Source organism: Neolamprologus brichardi, chromosome 19 (assembly GCF_056152115.1).
Source record: "Neolamprologus brichardi isolate AB-2024 chromosome 19, ASM5615211v1, whole genome shotgun sequence".
NCBI classification, from domain to species: domain Eukaryota; kingdom Metazoa; phylum Chordata; class Actinopteri; order Cichliformes; family Cichlidae; genus Neolamprologus; species Neolamprologus brichardi.
In genome coordinates, this window is record NC_142122.1 from 9,204,021 (window position 1) to 9,220,940 (window position 16,920).

At 41.7% G+C, this 16,920-nt stretch overlaps 1 protein-coding gene across 2 annotated transcripts; it reads left to right on the forward strand.

Annotated features, from left to right (window-relative positions):
- The first annotated feature begins 319 nt into the window (after nucleotides 1-319).
- On the forward strand, nucleotides 320-16,855 carry capn3a (calpain 3a, (p94)). 2 transcript variants are annotated; one of them, XM_087832757.1, is made up of 21 exons: nucleotides 320-763; nucleotides 1,353-1,422; nucleotides 2,141-2,259; nucleotides 4,789-4,922; nucleotides 5,288-5,456; nucleotides 5,817-5,900; nucleotides 6,066-6,160; nucleotides 6,281-6,358; nucleotides 6,442-6,602; nucleotides 7,015-7,184; nucleotides 7,353-7,364; nucleotides 7,540-7,748; nucleotides 9,363-9,399; nucleotides 11,271-11,348; nucleotides 11,515-11,572; nucleotides 12,965-13,038; nucleotides 13,347-13,415; nucleotides 13,528-13,603; nucleotides 14,166-14,282; nucleotides 15,699-15,757; nucleotides 15,863-16,855. In XM_087832757.1, exons 1-21 carry the CDS (start codon nucleotides 512-514, stop codon nucleotides 15,887-15,889), a joined length of 2,148 nt encoding a protein of 715 aa, XP_087688883.1. In that variant the 5' UTR covers nucleotides 320-511; the 3' UTR covers nucleotides 15,890-16,855. The 2 variants fall into 2 exon arrangements, with proteins under 2 accessions (XP_087688883.1, XP_087688882.1); XM_087832756.1 differs by lacking the exon at nucleotides 7,353-7,364 and having other exon boundaries at nucleotides 7,015-7,196; nucleotides 14,142-14,282.
- Nucleotides 16,856-16,920: the final 65 nt, after the last annotated feature.

A 16,920-nucleotide genomic window follows, 5' to 3' on the forward strand; every position in this document is an offset into this window, starting at 1 on the left:
AAAACGGATGGCTGTCCATAGCGTTAGCCTGCTCCAGTTATGCTGAGACTGCTCAATGCTGATCTCCATTGAGAATAGGTTTAAATGGATTGAATGCCTTCTGCTGAGGCAGGGCATCTACGGACCACTCTTTACATGCCCTCTGTCGCGGCCCGCTGGCCTTTGTGTCACCCAACAATGATGCCATCGGAGCGCCACTGCTGGGGAAAAATCATTGTTCACTTTGGCCAATGGGGACGCATCAAATGGACGTTTACCTGATATGCGAGTTTCTGTGCATATGTGTGTGTGTGAATGGTAATGCAAAGGTGAATGCATGTGAAGTGAACATCTCTTTCACACCAAGCGTTTGCATCTACTCTGTGACAAAGAAAGGGGGGGACGTCACACCAAGAGAGAGCCAATCACATATTAGCTGTTTGGATTTATGCCAGGCCTTTTGGCTTGTAAGACTTTAGTACAAGTGGCAAAAGCCAGTTTTTTTTTTTCCAAAAAAAAAGCCTGAGACACGATGCCTTATACGCCATCTGGCTTTTTTTGCGACCGGTTGATCCGGGAACGAGAGAGGAGAGACGGGGAAGGATCTCTGAACAAGCCCTTGCGCTTCAACGGCCAGGACTATAACAACCTCAGACAGGAGTTCCTTCAGAGGAAGACCTTGTTTGAGGATGAGACTTTTCCGGCCACTGTGGAGTCTTTGGGCTTCAAGGAGCTCGGACACAAGTCCAACAAGGTCAAGAACATCGTCTGGAAGAGACCCAAGGTAGGAGGGGGGACTCTGTTGGCACATGGAGAGGCACTTTGAAGTGGGGATGGACACATGGGAGGTGGGATGTTATTTTTGGTACACAGCAAATGAAAGCTTCAAAGAGAAACTGTATTTTTCCGGCCTGAAAAAGGAATTATTTTATGGTGAGAAGTGTTTGTTGCTGTGGAAATTTACCTAGAGATGCAGATGGGATGAAATACTCCACACCAGTTCAGCTTTGAAGAAGCTGAGCTCAGTTTTCTTTATATAGCGTCAAATCACAACAACAGTTGCTTCAAGGCTCTTTATAATGTACGGTAAAGACCCAACAATAATAGAGAGACCCCAACAATCACAAGCACTTGGCGACGGTGTGAAGGAAAAACTCCCTTTTTGCAGGAAAAATGGAATGAATTGACTGCATTCCCAAACAAACTAGGAGGGATTAAGTCTGTTTCATGTTTTTTACTCTAATTTCTCTAATAAGATTGGTACATGTGAAGAATACTACACCCTTATGACACAGAGACATACATAACTGCTATAAGGTTAGTTCTTGTTCCATGTTTAACTGAAGTAAATTATTTGTGTTTATTTTCTGCAGGAAATCTGTGAAAATCCTCAGTTCATCGTTGGAGGAGCCAGTAGGACAGATATCTGCCAGGGAGATCTAGGTAAATTATGCTTCCTCTGGAATTTTAGGCCCACAATTAGATGACAACATCAGGCAATACCAGGTGATTTCTATTATGTGAAAATAGCATTTTAATAACATTCAAAAGGGGAAAAGGATAGGGACTTGATTTCAATTTCTTTTTAGCAAACTTCACTCGACAGCTTCTGACTTTTGACCTGATTGGGGCAAGAGCAGATCCAACAGTCTCCAGTGACAGTCTTTATTAACAGGGTGGCAAAATATCCCAGCGATCCCCTCCACACGGCCTCTCAGCCTGCAGTGGCCTCCCCATATTGTGCTTACGCTTTTGGAAGGGAATCCAGGAAGCAGCATTTCTCATTGTTGTTTTGTTCAGACAGCAAATAAAGGGGTCCAAATGGGACAAAAGTCCTGGTAGACACTGTTAACCATTGAAAAACTTACATTGTTCACAGCCCTTTGCAGCTAACACCCTGCTACACACCTGGTAAAAAAAAAAAAAAACACGAGATCAGCACTCGGCAGCGACCTTTCACTCCTGGAATACAAGAAATGTTCAGGAGAGAATTTCCTGTCTGTGTTTCATCTGATTTTCAAAATTTCACTTCATATTCTTTATGTAGGCTGAGGGGTTTTTTCTCACAATTTTCACTGCACTGGAGAAGATTTTAAAATCAAATTTAGGAGTGGAATAACTGCTTCCAAAGACATAATTACAAGTAATTTTTTGTGTCCAGGTGACTGCTGGTTGCTGGCTGCTATTGCCTGTCTCACCCTGAATGAGAAGCTTCTGTACCGTGTGGTGCCCCCGGAGCAAAGCTTTTCAGAAGGTTATGGTGGAATCTTCCACTTCCAGGTCAGAGCCACCCGCCTGCAACCCTGAAATTATTCACACAATATACTTGGTTGAAATTTTTATTAATAATAACAATAACTATATTTGTGTAGCTCTTTTTAAAACACCCAAAGTGCTTTACAGTTTGCATAAAACCTCACATTAAAGAAAAGTGTGCAGGCCCTAGCATGACTGATGTACAACATTCATTCATTCCTGCATCCATTCATGAACCGCAGCCAAAAATAATGAGCAAAATATCTGAGAGCCGATCAAGAGAATTAATAATATACTAATTAAGAACAATATTTATCCAAATTAAACTGAAATACTTGAGGATTCTATTCTCTACAGCACATAATGTTATTAAGAGAAATCCCTGCATCCAAGTGAAAAATCACTGCAAAATCAGGACCAGTGATCACAGTTTATCTTCTGTGGATGTTATGAAGTCAAACAAAGTCCACCAAGGTGATGCAAGACTCTAATGTGTTGACATCAACTTAAAAAACTTGCATATATTTTTAAAAACTTCAGATTTCCCATTCTTTTTTATTCATGTTCTCCACAGTGCCCCAGTTTATTTCGTCTTTTGTCAATACATCTTTGTAAAATCAAGATTAATGAAGCAAATAATGAGGCATTGTTATTCGTTTAGGCATTTTCAAGCTTTCATTCTAGTGTCTCACATACAGTGGCTTGCAAAAGTATTCGGCCCCCTTGAACTTTCCCACATTTTGTCACATTACAGCCACAAACATGAATCAATTTTATTGGAATTCCACATGAAAGACCAATACAAAGTGGTGTACACGTGAGAAGTGGAATGAAAATCATACATGATTCCAAACATTTTTTACAAATAAATAACTGCAAAGTGGGGTGTGCGTAATTATTCAGCCCCCTGAGTCAATACTTTGTAGAACCACCTTTTGCTGCAATTCCAGCTGCCAGTCTTTTAGGGTATGTCTCTACCAGCTTTGCACATCTAGAGACTGAAATCCTTGCCCATTCTTCTTTGCAAAAACAGCTCCAGCTCGGTCAGATAAGATGGACAGCGTTTGTGAACAGCAGTTTTCAGATCTTGCCACAGACTCTCGATTGGATTTAGATCTGGACTTTGACTGGGCCATTCTAACACATGGATATGTTTTGTTTTAAACCATTCCATTGTTGCCCTGGCTTTATGTTTAGGGTCGTTGTCGTGCTGGAAGTTGAACCTCCGCCCCAGTCTCAAGTCTTTTGCAGACTCCAAGAAGTTTTCTTCCAAGACTGCCCTGTATTTGGCTCCATCCATCTTCCCATCAACTCTGACCAGCTTCCCTGTCCCTGCTGAAGAGAAGCACCCCCAGAGCATGATGCTGCCACCACCATATTTGACAGCGGGGATGGTGTGTTCAGAGTGATGTGCAGTGTTAGTTTTCCACCACACATAGCGTTTTGCATTTTGGCCAAAAAGTTCAATTTTGGTCTCATCTGACCAGAGCACCTTCTTCCACATGTTTGCTGTGTCCCCCACATGGCTTGTGGCAAACTGCAAACGGGACTTCTTATGGTTTTCTTTTAACAATGGCTTTCTTCTTGCCACTCTTCCATAAAGGCCAACTTTGTGCAGTGCACGACTAATAGTTGTCCTATGGACAGATTCCCCCACCTGAGCTGTAGATCTCTGCAGCTCATCCAGAGTCACCATGGGCCTCTTGGCTGCATTTCTGATCAGCGCTCTCCTTGTTCGGCCTGTGAGTTTAGGTGGACGGCCTTGCCTTGGTTGCCTTGTGCCATACTCCTTCCATTTCTGAATGATGGCTTGAACAGTGCTCCGTGGGATGTTCAAGGCTTGGGAAATCTTTTTGTAGCCTAAGCCTGCTTTAAAATTCTCAATAACTTTATCCCTGACCTGTCTGGTGTGTTCTTTGGACTTCATGGTGTTGTTGCTCCCAATATTCTCTTAGACAACCTCTGAGGCCGTCACAGAGCAGCTGTATTTGTACTGACATTAGATTACACACAGGTGCACTCTATTTAGTCATTAGCACTCATCAGGCAATGTCTATGGGCAACTGACTGCACTCAGACCAAAGGGGACTGAATAATTACGCACACCCCACTTTGCAGTTATTTATTTGTAAAAAATGTTTGGAATCATGTATGATTTTCGTTCCACTTCTCACGTGTACACCACTTTGTGTTGGTCTTTCACGTGGAATTCCAATAAAATTGATTCATGTTTGTGGCTGTAATGTGACAAAATGTGGAAAAGTTCAAGGGGGCCGAATACTTTTGATCTTAGTCATACATGATTGGAGATTTTGAAATTTTAAGACGTCACTGTTGCTGACTATACAATGTTATCAATGTTATACAATGTTACATGTTTTTCATTAATTTGTGACATATTTTAGATTTAAAGATGAGTTGATTAAAAAAGAAAATAATTGCACAACTTAAAAAGTTCCTGGCAACACTTTAAATATATCATTGTCCTGCCGTTTATTTTAACACGTGATTCTGTGGATTGTTTCTCCTTCGTGATGTCCTTCTGCTCATCAGTTCTGGCGTTATGGTGACTGGGTGGATGTCATTATCGATGACCGCATCCCAACTTTCAACAACCAGCTGGTCTTCACTAAGTCCGCTGAGAGGAATGAGTTCTGGAGCGCCCTGCTGGAGAAGGCTTATGCCAAGTGAGTGTCTTTATGCTCGAGTGGGGGAAAGCAGAGCAAAATGGTGCTTTTTGGTAGTTTTATTCAACTGTTTAATCTGAATCATCACAATCCCAGAGAAAATTAAATGGTCACAGTTGTTCCAAGACTGTAAGAACAGTAACTAACTGAACTAAATTGAATTTTTACTAATATTAAGTATTACAAAGTTACAAAATATAACAAATAGCTCTAAACATTATGATTCATGCAGTCATGGTTGTGGGAATTGCGCACGTTATTAGACATCCTTATACAAAATTAACTTCCTAAAGTCAATTTAAAGGCTTTATTGTTGCGCTGATAAGTTAATGCCTAAATGGACAAAAACTCTCTCTATGATCCAGGCTTCATGGTTCTTATGAGGCTCTGAAGGGTGGAAATACCACCGAGGCCATGGAGGACTTCACTGGTGGAGTCACTGAGTTCTACGAGATGAAGGAGGCTCCCAAAGAACTCTACAAGATCATGAAGAAAGCTCTGGAGAGAGGGTCGCTCATGGGCTGCTCCATCGATGTGAGACACTGTTGTCTCTCCACACCTCTTCTCTAGTATTAGTGTTGGATATTTTATTCTTTTTAAATTTACACTAAAGAAGTCGAACCACCTCGCTGTGCTCAGATTTTAAAGACACACATCACAGGTCTTTTAGATTTTGACATCTTCTCCGCTGTTAAATTCACCTAAAGATGAAGTTGATTAAAGCCTACAGTATGTTAACTTCAGCCACCAGGTGTCATCAAAATCAAAGCAAGCTTTTCAGCTGCTATTAGGCTCCTCATTCAGAATTGTCATTATGCACAGTCGTGCTGGTGTTCGCATATTTATTTCATTTTATCCCCATCAAACTTCCCTAACCTGTTTTTTAATCTGCAGTCCCTGGTTCCTGCCCGCTTTGAGACACGTACGGTGACGGGACTTGTGAAGGGACATGCCTACTCTGTGACAGCAGTGGAAGAGGTAAAGTAGTGTGTTTTGTCCAGTGAGATTACACCAGCCGCTCAGCAAAAACTTGAAATGGAGTGTACGGCTGTACTCTTTGCTGTATTAATATAAACAAAACAGGAAGGTGATGGATTAATGTGAGTTCATATTAAACCCGAGAGTCTCTCTGAAATACCACAGTGCCGACCGTCTCAGCACAAGGAGTCTAAAGTTCGTCTGGTGCGTCTCAGGAACCCGTGGGGTCAGGTGGAATGGAATGGTCCCTGGAGTGACAAGTAAGGAATTTTTAACTTTTACAATTTTTAACCCTACTTTAGCAAAAAAAAAAAACCTCAGTATTTTAGTTTAATCCCTCTTTAGACTGTTTCACTATATCTAATATGTTTCCTCAACAGCTCCAAGGAGTGGGCCACACTTTCTAAGGCTGAAAAGGAGAAGCTTCAACATCAAAGTGCAGAAGATGGAGAATTCTGGTAAGTGAGATCTACAGTTTTTACTATTTTGCTACATTTGTCTGAATCCATAATCTTTCCTGGTCTCTTGAATTCCTGTACAGGATGTCATTTGAGGACTTTAAGAAGAACTACACCAAGATTGAGATCTGTAATCTCACCCCTGATGCGTTGGAGGATGATAAGATCCACAAGTGGACGGTTTCTGTGAACGAGGGGCGTTGGGTGAGAGGCTGCTCCGCTGGAGGATGCAGGAACTATCCTGGTAATCTACTGTACAGATGTTTGTTAATCCTTTCTCACAAGAGAAGAACAGAGTGGTCTTTCACTCCTACACCAAACATGTGAAAAAGCTTTACATTGGCTGAAGAATAATGCACCTTCCACCCATTAATTTTCTACTACTTATCTGGTTTCGGGTCACAGAGGCAGCAGTCTAAGCAGAGAACCCCAGAATTCATCACCCACCCATCATTCCCGAATCATTCCCGAGACATATAATCTTTCAAGGGAATCCTGGGGCTTCCCCAGTGCATAATTTGGATCCGCAATTTCCAGTTTAGGCACTTTTCATTCCCAAAATATAATGCATAAAGAACCTGACTGTCCTCTTTTTAAATGGTGAATATGATATGATAGATAAGAGAGTCAGAGAACAGTAACCAACTCTCTTGCAGACACTTTCTGGACCAATCCTCAGTACCGCCTTCGCCTGCTGGAGGAGGATGATGACCCTGAGGACAACGAGGTGGCCTGCACCTTTGTGGTGGCGCTGATGCAGAAGAACAGACGGAAAGAGCGCAAGATGGGAGCCAACCTCTTCACCATCGGATTCGCCATTTACGAGGTGTCCACTTCGGTTTTTAATCATTGTTCCAAGACTTTTCCATTTTCCAGCCTCTGTTGCTAATTTACTTTCACAGCTTTCCTTTTTTTACAGACAAAGATACGTCGATTTGATTCTGCCACAGTTAAAATTAATGTTGTTACTGATGTTGCTATTTTCTCTCAACAGGTGCCAAAGGAGGTAAGGAAGGCGTGAAAGGGATTCTCAGCAGTTTGCGAGTTAATTCCACCCCACGCTTTATATTTTCATAGCCATTCTTCCAGTTTCTTTTTTCATCACCAACTTTAACTCTGAGGAAATTCTTCAGTACTATTTTGCATTTTCTGCTCTTTACATTGTGACTACCCCAAACCAGATGCATGGAAACAAGCAGCACATGCAGAAGGATTTTTTCCTATTCAACTCCTCCAAGGCGCGCTGTAAATCCTACATCAACTTGCGTGAGGTGACCCAGCGTTTCCGCCTGAGCCCTGGCGAGTACGTCATAGTACCCTCCACATATGAGCCACACCAGGAGGGAGAGTTCATCCTGCGAGTCTTCTCTGAAAAGAAGAACACCTCAGAGTGAGTGGGAGAGGGTGATCAGGGTGGCCTAAGATGCCATGAGGTGGGAATGGTTATATAAGTAGTTTTCCTTCTAGTATGGTGCAGAATTGTAGTTGGATGTGTTCTGATCTTATATTTCTTAGTAGGGCTGGGTATTGGAATACAGCGCATTGGCTGTTTGCTAAGATAGTTATTTATCAACATTTTCCTATTACCGGTGTTAAAGATAAAGTCAAAGCACTCTTAAATAATAAGGGTAGGGTTTGCTCTTCATGGCAATAGAAATCTCAACACACAGTGGGGGAGCTTCAGTTTTCATTTTGCAGGGTTAACGTAATGAGGTATATTTTTTTCCAGACATATGTTTTCCTCAAAATATCCAAATGTTTTCAGTACCTAAAAAAAAAGGAGGACGTTTATCGTTCTGCATTAAATAATGGCAAAAAACACCTTGTGTCAGACAGAACAGCAGTAATTCAGATTCTAAGATTAGAATCTATTCTATAATAAAGGTTAGGGTAAACAAAGAGGTATACAGAAATTATTAAATATATTATATTGCAGTGCCTGTATTTAGATCAATGCATTTTAGTTCTGAGTCCTGTACTATAAAGACAGTCAGTCTCAGTTCAGTTCAGTTTGATTTATATAGAGTCAAATCTTCCTTCCACCGAGCCCAGGAGTCATTACATTTTTCTGCAATCGTTTGACATTTACACATTTGCAAAGTCTTACAAACCCTAAAACAAACTAATAGATAAAATCACAACAATACCCAGCCCAATTGTATGTGCAGTTTAATTAGACTTGGAGTTTATGAGGGATTTCTCTACCCTGTGTGTGCGGGTCTCTGTGTCTGTTAATGAGGGTGGGATTTTCTGCTTGGTGGGTGGGACACAAACCACCAAGAACAAACTATTTTAACGGCGATTTGATTTGTAGAATCAGAAGAAATCGGCCCGAGTTCGAAGCTGTTATGGAATCTTTTTTAGGACAAGCATCTTCAGATTTGGGGATGATCTGGTAAACTTTCTAAATATTTAGTACTGCATACTCAAGCCTCAACAAACATCTGCACCTCCCAACCATCCCACTGCTGCCCAGAGGACCAGACAGCATGCAGAGCCGGCCTGAACTCTGATGGACCCGGACTTGGGTGTGACTCAGGGTGTGAGACGGATGGGCTTTGAATTACCTAACATGGCTTTAGATCACAGTATACTATGACACCATTAACTATGCATGTCACAAATTACCTAAACTAATTAAAAATGGAAAGTTCTGGTGACAATCAAGTTTGCCCAAAATAAGAACAATCGGGAAGAACAAAACTTGACTGGAGGAAGCAGCAGGTGATACAAAACTAACAGCTCCATTTGCTCCATTAAGCGTTTTATGCAGTCATTTTCATATTTTAGTGCAATGTGACTTTGGGGACTATAAGCCTATGAACTCCTTTATAATAAATCTGTCAGATGACTTACAGATTCAGCACATCAACATAATTCATGCAAAATTTGATGAGAATAAATTTGATGACTGCAGTAAGAAAAGAAAAAAAAGCAGAGGCTTATAGTCCAGATGAGATGATGGTGTCACCGTGGTGACTGCTGTTTGTTCGTCTTCACTCAGGGAGATAGAGAACAGGATCGAGGCTGACCATCCAGTGGTAAGTGTCCTCTTAGTTTTCCAGAGTGTGTAGAGCTACTGCAGCACAGGGATTGCCTCAATATTTCTTCCAAGTATATCTACAGTGGGGCAAAAAAGTATTTAGTCAGCCACCGATTGTGCAAGTTCCCCCACTTAAAATGATGACAGAGGTCAGTAATTTGCACCAGAGGTACACTTCAACTGTGAGAGACAGAATGTGAAAAAAAAATCCATGAATTCACATGGTAGGATTTGTAAAGAATTTATTCGTAAATCAGGGTGGAAAATAAGTATTTGGTCACCTCAAACAAGGACAACCCCATGCTCTCACAGACCTGTAACGTCTTCTGTAAGAAGCTTTTCTGTCCCCCACTCGTTACCTGTATGAATGGCACCTGTTTGACCTCATCATCTGTATAAAAGACACCTGTCCACAGCCTCAACCAGTCAGACTCCAAACTCCGCCATGGCCAAGACCAAAGAGCTTTCGAAGGACACCAGGAAAAGAATTGTAGACCTGCACCAGACTGGGAAGAGTGAATCTACAATAGGCAAGCAGCTTGGTGTGAAAAAATCAACTGTGGGAGCAATCATCAGAAAATGGAAGACATACAAGACCACTGATAATCTCCCTCGATCTGGGGCTCCACGCAAGATCTCATCCCGTGGGGTCAAAATGATCATGAGAACGGTGAGCAAAGATCCCAGAACCACACGGGGGGACCTGGTGAATGACCTGCAGAGAGCTGGGACCAAAGTAACAAAGGTCACCATCAGTAACACACTACAACGGCAGGGAATCAAATCCCGCAGTGCCAGACGTGTTCCGCTGCTGAAGCCAGTGCATGTCCAGGCCCATCTGAAGTTTGCCAGAGAGCACATGGATGATACAGCAGAGGATTGGGAGAATGTCATGTGGTCAGATGAAACCAAAGTAGAACTTTTTGGTATAAACTCAACTCGTCGTGTTTGGAGGAAGAAGAATACTGAGTTGCATCTCAAGAACACCATACCTACTGTGAAGCATGGGGGTGGAAACATCATGCTATGGGGCTGTTTTTCTGCCAAGGGGACAGGACGACTGATCCGTGTTAAGGACAGAATGAATGGGGCCAAGTATCGTGAGATTTTGAGCCAAAACCTCCTTCCATCAGTGAGAACTTTGAAGATGAAACGAGGCTGGGTCTTCCAACATGACAATGATCCAAAACACACCGCCCGGGCAACAAAGGAGTGGCTCCGTAAGAAGCATTTGAAAGTCCTGGAGTGGCCTAGCCAGGCTCCAGACCTCAACCCCATAGAAAATCTGTGGCGGGAGTTGAAAGTCCGTGTTGCTCGGCGACAGCCCCAAAACATCACTGCTCTTGAGAAGATCTGCATGGAGGAATGGGCCAAAATACCAGCTACTGTGTGTGCAAACCTGGTAAAGACCTATAGTAAACGTTTGAGCTCTGTTATTGCCAACAAAGGTTATGTTACAAAGTATTGAGTTGTATTTTTGTTATTGACCAAATACTTATTTTCCACCCTGATTTACGAATAAATTCTTTACAAATCCTACCATGTGAATTCATGGATTTTTTTTTCACATTCTGTCTCTCACAGTTGAAGTGTACCTCTGGTGCAAATTACTGACCTCTGTCATCATTTTAAGTGGGGGAACTTGCACAATCGGTGGCTGACTAAATACTTTTTTGCCCCACTGTAAGTGTCTGTTTACTTTGGCAAGTTACAGAAATAAGCAGCAAAAAGCTTCAGCTGCTTTAGTTTATCTTATTTTGTTCTGCAATTGTGGATATAACCAGTTTGTAATGTAAAGAACAAATAACTTGGAAAGGATCATCTTCAGAGTTTTTCCTTCTTATGCTTTGTGGCTCAATGACGCCTCAGCCAGCACCAGCTTCAGCGGGGGAAGAGAGCGAGGAGGACCAGCAGTTCCGGACTATTTTTCAGGAGATAGGCGGCGAGGTCAGTACAGAAAGATGAGGAGAATGGCTTTAAATTTAAAAAAACCCAAAACAGAACATTTTGTGTTTTTCATTAGCAGAAAACATTAGGCGATTGCTGTACTTTGGAAATTAATCTCCTGTCTCTTCTTTATTGGTGTCCCCCTCTGCTCTTCTTGTTTTCACAGGATATGGAAATAACAGCCAACGAACTGAGAAACGTTCTCAACAGAGTGATCACCAAGCGTAAGTCCAGTCTGATAAGCTGAACTTTCCGTCATTATAAAACTTACAGGACACATGCACACATCAGTCCACAGCAGGCAATTCCCTGCTTGATCCACTAGCCACCAATTTTCTCAACCTTTTGTCTAATTCAGGGTTGTTTATACACATGCAGGTAACTAAGGGAATTGGGGATGGGTATCGTTTAGGTTTTATCCGATACCGGTGCCAAACCGGTACTTTTGGAACGGTGCAAGTGCTTAAACGGTGCTCAAACCGGTGCTTAAAGAATGGAGAACACAAAATTCGTCCAAAAACCTCTCATGTTCAGCTTTTTTTTGTAAAAAGATAACAATGTTAGCCTTTTCTGCAGCTATGGGGCATATATGGTATCATTCTTGGCTGGAAGCAGTGCTTAAACAATGGAAAAAACACAAACTTTATCCAAAAACCTCTCATGTTTAACTGTTTTCCACTTTTTCTTTGGTCATTTTAGCCTTTTTGGCCAGGGTGAAGGGAGTATCTGCCATCAAACAAGAAGACAGCCGCATGTAGCTATGATGATGTTTGCTAGTTCACCTTACATGCATTAATGTAATAACGTGGTTAGCCTACTCAACGTAAATTACACTGGAACAACATTAAGCTACTCACGCAGAGAAGAACGGCTGCTGCTGCCATCATCATCCGTCATCAGTTCTGCTACACTGGCAGGGCTAGGGGCCAGGACTCTCCTCTTCGGGTTTTTGGGGGATGTTGCAAACTCCGGTCCGATAACAGGCAACCCACCCGCAGTAGATGTGCACGGTGTGAGGTCTCGCAGCAAGCTATCAAATACGGTGCATTTCTCGGCTTTTAAAAAAAACGCTATGCGTCGCCAGGTATTTCATCGGATTTGAGGTGTTACCTCCTTTGACAGTATCACAGTATCAGCTTAAAGCACTTGTTGCAGGCTGCTGAGTTTGTATATTTTGCTGTGAAGTACAGCCAGACTTTTGACCGCTTGGCCTTGGGCATTTTTCTGTAGCTCTGCTCTAAAAGAACGTACGTACCTGGACCCGTCTACTATCCTCGGAAACGTAAAATGATTGGCTAGAATCTAAAGTGTATCACAGCTCAGGGGGAAAAAAGCACCGAAATTTCAGTCTGGTTACTACCGTTTATGACAGAACCGGTGCCATCATGGCACCGGATACCGGTACCCATCCCTAAAGGGAATTAAACACAGCTGTCATAGTTTGCTGTGTGGCAGGCAGGATGTAGGACCCAAATGCAGGACTCATACACAGGAATTTAACTGAAAGCTGCAGCTTTATTGCTGGGAAACTTCAGCAAAAACGTCAGGAAAGGCCAATAGCAGCAGGCTGTCTTTAACTGTCGTCCTCTAAGTGTTTTCACTCTTTACGTTCCCAGACAAGGACCTGAAGACGGAGGGTTTCAGCCTGGAGAGCTGCAGGAGCATGATTGCTCTGATGGACGTATCCTTTGTATCGAGTGCATCGGGCTGGCTGTGTTGTCTGTAGGAGGCACAACCTGCCGAGACCCAGGCAGGGTCTGTGATGGATGCTCATGGGGCTTAGGCCTCATTTCAGTCACAAAACAGTGACATTTGCTTTTAACCTTTAACTTTGTGTGGTTTTAAGCAGTCTGTGTGTTTACTTTGGCAAGTTTAGGATTTTTTCCCCCATTTCATTTGGCTCAATTTACCTAACTGAGAAAAACCTTGTTGCACCACTCAAATGTGACAACATGACTGACAGGGTACACCGTTTTAGTCTTAACTATGTCTCCTCAGATGGATGGGACCGGTAGACTCAACCTTCAGGAGTTCAGACACCTGTGGAATAAGATCAAACAGTGGCAGGTGAGAAAACAGGTTTCAGTTTATTATTATATCAGAAATTCTAGAATCGTTCTGCATTAAGCTTCTGCTCAGCTTATTGTCATACATACCGATCATACCCGATTTCTTTCAGGGAATTTTTAAACACTATAACACCGACCAGTCCGGTATCAACAGTTACGAGATGAGGAATGCTGTCAATGATGCAGGTAATAGCATAAAACACAAATACAGCACTGTGCAAAAGTCTTGAACCACATCTCGTTCTGGCTTGTAATTTTTAAAGCGGTCTTGAGCAATAGTTCTTCAGGCTTTCTGAGATTTTCTTTGGACATCTGCAGCTTTTTTATTTATTTTTAGTCCAGTCCTTTTACCGTACCATTTTCAGAGGAATGATTTGTTTGTTTGTTTAGCCACTTAACATTGACCTATGAATCATTCAAGCATAAAAATGCACCCAAGTCAAGGGATGAATCAGACAACTTAGTTGGCAAATGATCTCAGTAGAAGGGGAGCTGTCAAGAAGCTATTTTAAGGAAAGGACACAGAGAGAAAAAGTCATACCAGATACTGACTTTCAAGCTCCTTAGAATTGTACAAACGGCTTTTTCCTTATATCATCTATTTCTGTGTACCTGCACCTATTTCCCATTTTCCACTCCAAATATAAAGAAATGAGGTATATTATATGACATATGTGAAATTACAGCTTCAACTCATCCTCTAAATGTTGTTGTCGCTGTACAGTCATGTGTCTCATGTCCCGCTCAGGCTTCCGTCTCAACAACCAGCTCTACGACATCATCACCATGCGCTACGCAAACGAGAGCATGAACATCGACTTCGACAGCTTCATCAGCTGTCTGGTCCGGCTCGAAGCCATGTTCAGTAAGTCAGTGAGATGGAGTTCATATTTTCTGACATTGTCTGACATTTGAGAGACTGAATAACCTCTACACCAAACAACAACAAAAAAAGCACATTTCCCTTCTTGTGCCTAAGTGTATGCATTTAAAAGTTTCCAAGGATGCCAAATAATTCAGGTTGAATTTTGGAAAAATGTTGATTCATTGGCTGAACCATACAAAAACTTAAAAGTTAAATAATGAGATGTAATTGAAAGATAGTGGGTCTGCTTATGGTACCTCACCTTAAAGGAAAGTTAACAGTCATGGCCAAAAGTTTGCTACTTCAGTTTTTATTCAAACTATTGTTTTTTTACATGTTTCTAAGTTAGAGTGAAGAACAATCATAAGCATTTTATAATGGCAAATAAATCAAATTTATGCAAAGAGTTCCTCTTTACATCTGCAGTTCTCTGGATATCAGCTTATGGACCAAATCCTCATTGATGGCGATCCATTCCTGCTTTATTGGTGCTCCCAAGCTGATCACAACTAGTGGGATTGTGGTCTTTAACCTGATTTTTAAGGGTGAATTTTTAGGGCTTTTTTGGGATAGTTCTTAAAAAGCCCACAAATTGTGATCAAGTTGGAGTGCAGAAAAGGCAGGAATGGATCACCATCAATCATTATGTCCCAGAAGATGATATCCAGTAACCCACAGAAAACTGCAGAAGTAATGAAGAAGTACCTCAACACTGTAAATACTGACTCCATCCATCCATTTTCTTCCACTTACTCAAATCAGGGTTTGGGGCTGGAGGCTATCCTAGCTGTCATCGGGCAAGTGGTGGAGTAAACTCTGAATAGGTTGCCAGTCTGTTGCAGGGTAATACACATAGAGACAGGCAGCCATTCATGCTAACATTCACACCTACGAGCAATTTAGAATCACCATTTAACCCAACTCCATGCATGTTTTGGGGCTATAGGAGGAAGCTCCACACAGAAAGGCCTCAGACTCGATTTGAAACCAGGACCTTTTTGCCCTAAATAAAAGCTTTTTGCATAAATTTGCTTCATTTGCCAATAAAACTCTTACTAAATGCGTAAGAATGTAAAAAAAAATCATCTAAAAACTGAAGCGAGGTACTGACATGAGTGTACTCTATGTTCTCTAGAATTGCATAGGAGGCTATAGGAAGAGTCCCTGCAGTATAGTCAGTTTAATCAGATTAGACTGTGGTGTTTCTATGTACTTTATCATTTTTATTCAAACTTTTCTTCTGACATGACTGACAGGCCCACTGGATTAGTAAAAATGGCATTTGTTTCTCCAAACACTGTTTTTGTCATTTCTTTGTGTTTAAAACAAAGTGTAGTTTCATTTCTTTTGCCCCTTATATGAGATGAACCACACTCGTGTTGAACTGCAGCTGCATTGTGATGTTTCTCTTCTCAGGGGCGTTCCAGGCCTTTGATAAGGATGGAGATGGTACCATCAGACTCAGTGTCCTGGAGGTACGAATCTTTGATTATAAAACACAGATGTAGATATATTTATTGAAAAGGTCAGCACTGGTAGCTCTGTAATCCAATGAACCTCTTCCTTGTGTCCATCTTTAGTGGCTCCAGCTGACCATGTACGCCTAGAAAGCCCAACCATCTCCCAGGTGAGCTCCACTCCATGCGAGGACCAGACCTGCCAGCCTTTACCTCAAAACTCAGTGTGCCTGACTACCGTTAGCCTTCATGCACCTCACCTCCAGCTCTGCTCCTTCTACTCCAAAATGTCCTTTCATTTGATCTTTCCATTTTTCTCAGCAGGTCTCAGGCCTTTTGCATTTCCTTCTCTGCCTTTGTCCCCCCACCTCTTTCTCTCATCAAAATATCAGTCTCAGTCATAAGCTCTGTTCTGATTTTTTTTTTTTAAAATACATACTTACCATTAACATTTGTACCATCTCAGGCAGCAAACACATACGACCTCTTTTATTCTGTCATAATACCTCACAGAGCCTCACCCAGCAAACCCACCTCTGTACCATTCATATCCCCTGCTAACATCTCCTCCTTCAGCCTCCCTGTGTTTTCTTCTCCTTTTATCAAACTGAGCAGCAAGGCCTTTCTTCCTGTATTCATTCCAGTGAACTGGGCTCTCTGGTGGACAGTGAATAAAAACTGTGATTTACTCTCTAGCCTGTTATTAACTAAGAATCTGTACAAATAGGGCCTAACAAGGATTGAAAATATCACTGTTTCCTCATTAAGTTTTTGTTTTATTTGCTGATTTTTTTTGTAAGCAATGAATCCACCTGATCGATCGACCTGGACTCAATCACATATAATCCCACCCATCAGTAAAAAACATATATATATTGTTTTCTGGTGGACAAACTCAGGCTTCTTGTGTTTATCTCAGCTGAAAAACTGTCCAGTTCTCCAGTGCTATTTGTGGATGGATGAAAAACAAGAAGAAAACTGAGAAGCAATGGGTTTTTTCTTTCTTCCAAATTGGATTTTAAAGACTAAGGCTAATGGGTTGAACTGCAGCTTTGTTTTTTTGTGATTTTCCTCTTAAGGCTTTGGTCTAATGAGTGTACTGCATTTTTAACCACTTTAACCAAAAGAATAAATGTGTAGTTACTGATTTGACTGCGTTACCAGTAATTAAGTTGTGAAAC

What these genes read in the sequence shown, in the direction of transcription:
- capn3a (XM_087832756.1), top strand. Translation starts at nt 512, where the DNA reads ATGCCTTATACGCCATCTGGCTTTTTTTGCGACCGGTTGATCCGGGAA. An exon ending in CTCTGATGGACGTATCCTTT is followed by an intron (nt 13,039 to 13,346) that starts GTATCGAGTGCA and finishes ATGTCTCCTCAG; the next exon opens with ATGGATGGGACCGGTAGACT. An exon ending in GAATGCTGTCAATGATGCAG is followed by an intron (nt 13,604 to 14,141) that starts GTAATAGCATAA and finishes GTCGCTGTACAG; the next exon opens with TCATGTGTCTCATGTCCCGC.